A 4,067-nucleotide genomic window follows, 5' to 3' on the forward strand; every position below is an offset into this window, starting at 1 on the left:
TCTTTTATTGTATTTTCTTCACCTGTTTTCCTGACCTTTAGTTGTAGATTATAGTTCCCTTTAGTTCCTTTATTTTATTTCTTCACTTGTTTTGCGACCTTTAGTGGTAGATTATATTTCGGTTATTCATTTTGTTTTTATCGCTTGTTTTCGGATAGTGCTTGCATAGTGACTCCTAGATTATAGAGGCTTTGGTGAACGATGGTTGGGTAAGGTCTTGTCCTCGTGGGTGTCATCGCGGGGGAGGGGGTGCAGGGGGTAATAAGGTAAGAGGGCTAAGGAGCTACTAGGCTGAGAGTGGGGTCTTGGAACATAGGAACTTTGATTGAAAAATTTGTAGAGTTAGCGATGATTCTCGAGAAAAGGAAGATTAATATAGCTTGTGTACAGGAGACTAGATGGGTAGGAGATAAGGTGCGGGATGCGGACAGGTTCAAACTATGGTATACTGGGAGGCTGCGGAGCAGGAAAGGGGTAGGTATCTTAGTTGATAAGGACCTCCATGATCTAGTGGTGGAGGTTAGGATGGTGAATGACAGGTTGATGACTATTAAGCTAATTGTTGGAGGTTTTACTTTGAACATAATCAGTGCATACGCACCCCAAGAAGGCTTAGATGAGGAAGTCAAGAGGCGTTTCTGGGAGGATTTGGATGATATGGTGCGGGGTATCCCGTATACTGAGAAGCTTTTCATATAAGGAAATTTGAACGACCATATTAGAGCGACATCTGGGGGTATGATAATGTGCATGGTGGCTTTTGTTTTGGAAATAGAAACGGAGGAGGAACATCTCTGCTGGACTTTGCTAGAGCATTTGATTGGTAATAGCAAACTTGATTTCCCGTAGAAGATGGAGCACTTGGTCACCTTTCAGAGTTTGGTGGACGAGACTCAGATTGATTATCTACTCTGGAGGAAGTCTGATAGAGGTCTTTGCACGGATTGCAAGGTCATCCCGAGTGAGAACCTCTCCACCCTTTATAGGCTCCTGGTCATGGACCTTGAGATCATGAGGAAGAGGGTGGTGTATAACCAACATATGATCAAGTGGGGAGCCTTGAAGGAAGCTAAAGCGTAGGAGTTAAGGGTCAAGCTGCTAACTATGGGGGCTTAGAGGAGTAGTGGAGACGCAAGCACTATCTGGACCATGACTGTGCAGTGCATTAGGAAAGCCGCGAGAGAGGTGTTAGGGGTCTCAAAGGGTTACTCTGGTGGTCACAAGGGAGATTGGTGGTGGAATGGACAGGTGCAAGGAAAAGTGGAAGCCAAGAAAGCAGTGTATCTGAAGCTAGTGGAATGTGTGGACGAGGAGGAGAAGAGGGCGAATGAGGAGCATTATAAGTTGGCAAAGAATAAGGAGAAGTTAGCAGTTACGGCGGCCAAGACTGTAGCTTTTAGTCATTTGTATGAGGAACTCGAGGGTCGAGGTGGTGATAAAAGGTTGTTCAGGTTAGCCAAGGTACGAGAAAGGAAGGCTCGTGACTTGGACCAAGTGAAGTGCATCAAGGACGAAGAAGGTACAGTTTTGTTGGATGAGGGGCTTATCTGTCGGAGATGGCAGACCTACTTCCATTGTATCTTGAATGAGGAGGGAGACAGGAGCATTGTACTAGGTGATTTGGAACTCTCCTGCAGTCGTTGTGACTTTAGGTATTGTAGGCGGATTAGAGTTGATGAGGTTGAGGGGGCTATGCGTAAGATGAGCAGGGGCAAAGCAGCCGGGCAGGATGAAATGCTGGTACAGTTTTGGAAGAGTGCGGGCAAGGCGGGCTTGGAGTAGCTTACTAGGTTATTTAATGTCATTGTTAGAACTAAGAGGATGCCGTTAAAGTGGAGGTGGAGCATGATGGTTCCTGTATACAAGAACAAGGGTGATATCCAAAATTGCAATAACTATCAGGGTATCAAGCTGCTTAGTCATACTATGAAAGTCTGGGAAAGAGTGGTAGAGCTAAGGGTGAGGAGGAGTGTGTCTATATCTGAGAACCTGTTCGGGTTTATGCCGGGGCGTTCAACTACAGAATCCGTCCACCTTGTTAGGAGATCGATGGAGCAGTATAGGGAGAGGAAGAAGGACTTGCATATGGTGTTCATCGACTTAGAAAAAACGTACAATAAAGTCCCGAGGGAGGTTTTGTGGAGATATTTGGAGGGTATAGGTATACATGTTGCTTGTTAGGGTGATTAACGACATATATGATGGAGCAAAGACCCGAGTGAGGACGGTGGGTGGGGACTCGGACTATTTTCCGATTATAATGGGGTTTCATTAGAGGTCGGCACTCAGTCCTTTTTTATTTGCCCTGGCGATGGACGTACTGACGCGCCACATCCAAGGGAGGTATCGTGGTGCATGCTATTTGCAGATGGTATTGGATTGATTGACGAGACACGAGGCGGTTCGAATGCGCAGTTAGAGGTATGGAGGCAAATTCTGGAGTCTAAAGGTTTCAAGTTGAGCAAGACTAGATAGAATGCTTGGAGTGTAATTCCAATGGTGAGACTCATGGAGGGGAAGGGGAGGTGAGGCTGGACTCACAGGCAAGGTCATCGGAGTGGAAGTTTTAAGTACCTTGGGTTTATTATTCAGGGGGATGTGGAGATTGATGAAGATTTCACACATCATATTGAGGCAGGAAGGATGAAATGGAGACTCGCTTCTGGTGTTTTGTGTGACAAGAGTGTTGGCCAGTCAAGATCGCTCATGTCTAGAAGATGAAGGTAGCAGAGATGAGGATGTTGAGATGGATGTGCGGCACACCGGGTTACATAGGGTTAGGAATAAGGTTATTCACGACATGGTGAGTGTGACCCCTATTGAGGACAAGATGCGGGAAGTGCGGCTTAGGTAGTTTGGTCATGTGAGGAGGAGGAGGAGCATAGACGCCCCGTGAGGGGGTGTAAGAGGTTGACATTAGAGGGCCTACAAAGAGGTAGAGGTAGGCCGAAGAAGAGGTGAGGAGAGGTGATTAAGCAACATATGGGGCAGCTTCAGCTGACCGAGGACATGATCCTTGATTGGAAGGCATGGAGGTCGAGGATTAGGATAGTAGGTAGGTAGTCTAGAGTGTTCATAACAGTAGTATTGGCACGCAGTCTCCCTTTCTATTGGTAGTGGGTTTGTTTTCTTTCATTGTTGATGACCTTACTATCTTGTTGTTTTTATTCTACTTTTATATGGCTTTTTGGTGTTGTCCCTTCTTGTTTATATTTTTATTAATGTGGTCCTTATGCTTTCCTGAGCCGAGGGTCTATTGGAAACAGCTTCTCTATCCTCACATGGTAGGGATAAGGTCTGCGTACAAACTATCCTCCCCAGACCCACGGTGTGGGATAATACCGGGTATGTTGTTGTGTGCAAGTTATTGAGAATTTTTTGTTGTTCTCCAGTACCATGGCTTTCTACCTCAAGAGGATTCATCATGTGTTGCGGATCCAATATCGAGATGTCTTATCTCTGACATTGTCCAAATCTCTCGTGGGAGCTGCAAATGTTTATCTATTGATACACGAAGAATTATGATTTGTAGATTCCATAATTTGGTCAGTGAAGGAGCTTCGTGTATGTATGCAGCAACATATCTCAAATGCACAAGCCGAAGTCTCTTGCCTGAACCAAAAGCACAATGTGCATCATGTATGGTAAGAGGGAAATCACAGATCTTGAGAAGGAACAAACAAAGGGTTATCACGAGTAATATTTCGAATTTGAAAATAACAATTAACAAAATACTTCTTGATGTGTGGTATATTTAAATTATTCATTCTCCTTTCAAGTTGAAAATCATTAGCACACTTGCAAAAGTCCCTTGGAAATGAAAATTACAAATCATATCCCAGTTTCATTGGAGCAGCTTTGTTACTAAATATGAAACACTGATGCTGCAGTTTGGATTGATCCACTCATATGCAAAATCCCATCTGTATTTTGATGTCTTTTAGCTTTGTACTAGAGGTGGATGCACGTGCATGAAGCAGGAGCCCAACAACTTAATGTAGAATGTAAAAACAATACCAAATCCAAAAGACTGTTACAAAATAGGTAAAAATCGATAAACATATTAC

At 44.2% G+C, this 4,067-nt stretch overlaps 1 protein-coding gene across 1 annotated transcript; it reads left to right on the plus strand.

The window, feature by feature from the left end:
* Positions 1 to 348: 348 nt before the first annotated feature.
* On the plus strand, positions 349 to 699 carry LOC109210870 (craniofacial development protein 2-like). Its single transcript, XM_019374346.1, has one exon. It carries the CDS (start codon positions 349 to 351, stop codon positions 697 to 699), a length of 351 nt encoding a protein of 116 aa, XP_019229891.1.
* Positions 700 to 4,067: the final 3,368 nt, after the last annotated feature.

This window comes from Nicotiana attenuata, unplaced genomic scaffold (assembly GCF_001879085.1).
Source record: "Nicotiana attenuata strain UT unplaced genomic scaffold, NIATTr2, whole genome shotgun sequence".
Classification (NCBI taxonomy): Eukaryota; Viridiplantae; Streptophyta; class Magnoliopsida; order Solanales; family Solanaceae; genus Nicotiana; species Nicotiana attenuata.

What these genes read in the sequence shown, in the direction of transcription:
- LOC109210870 (XM_019374346.1), top strand. Translation starts at nt 349, where the DNA reads ATGATTCTCGAGAAAAGGAAGATTAATATAGCTTGTGTACAGGAGACT.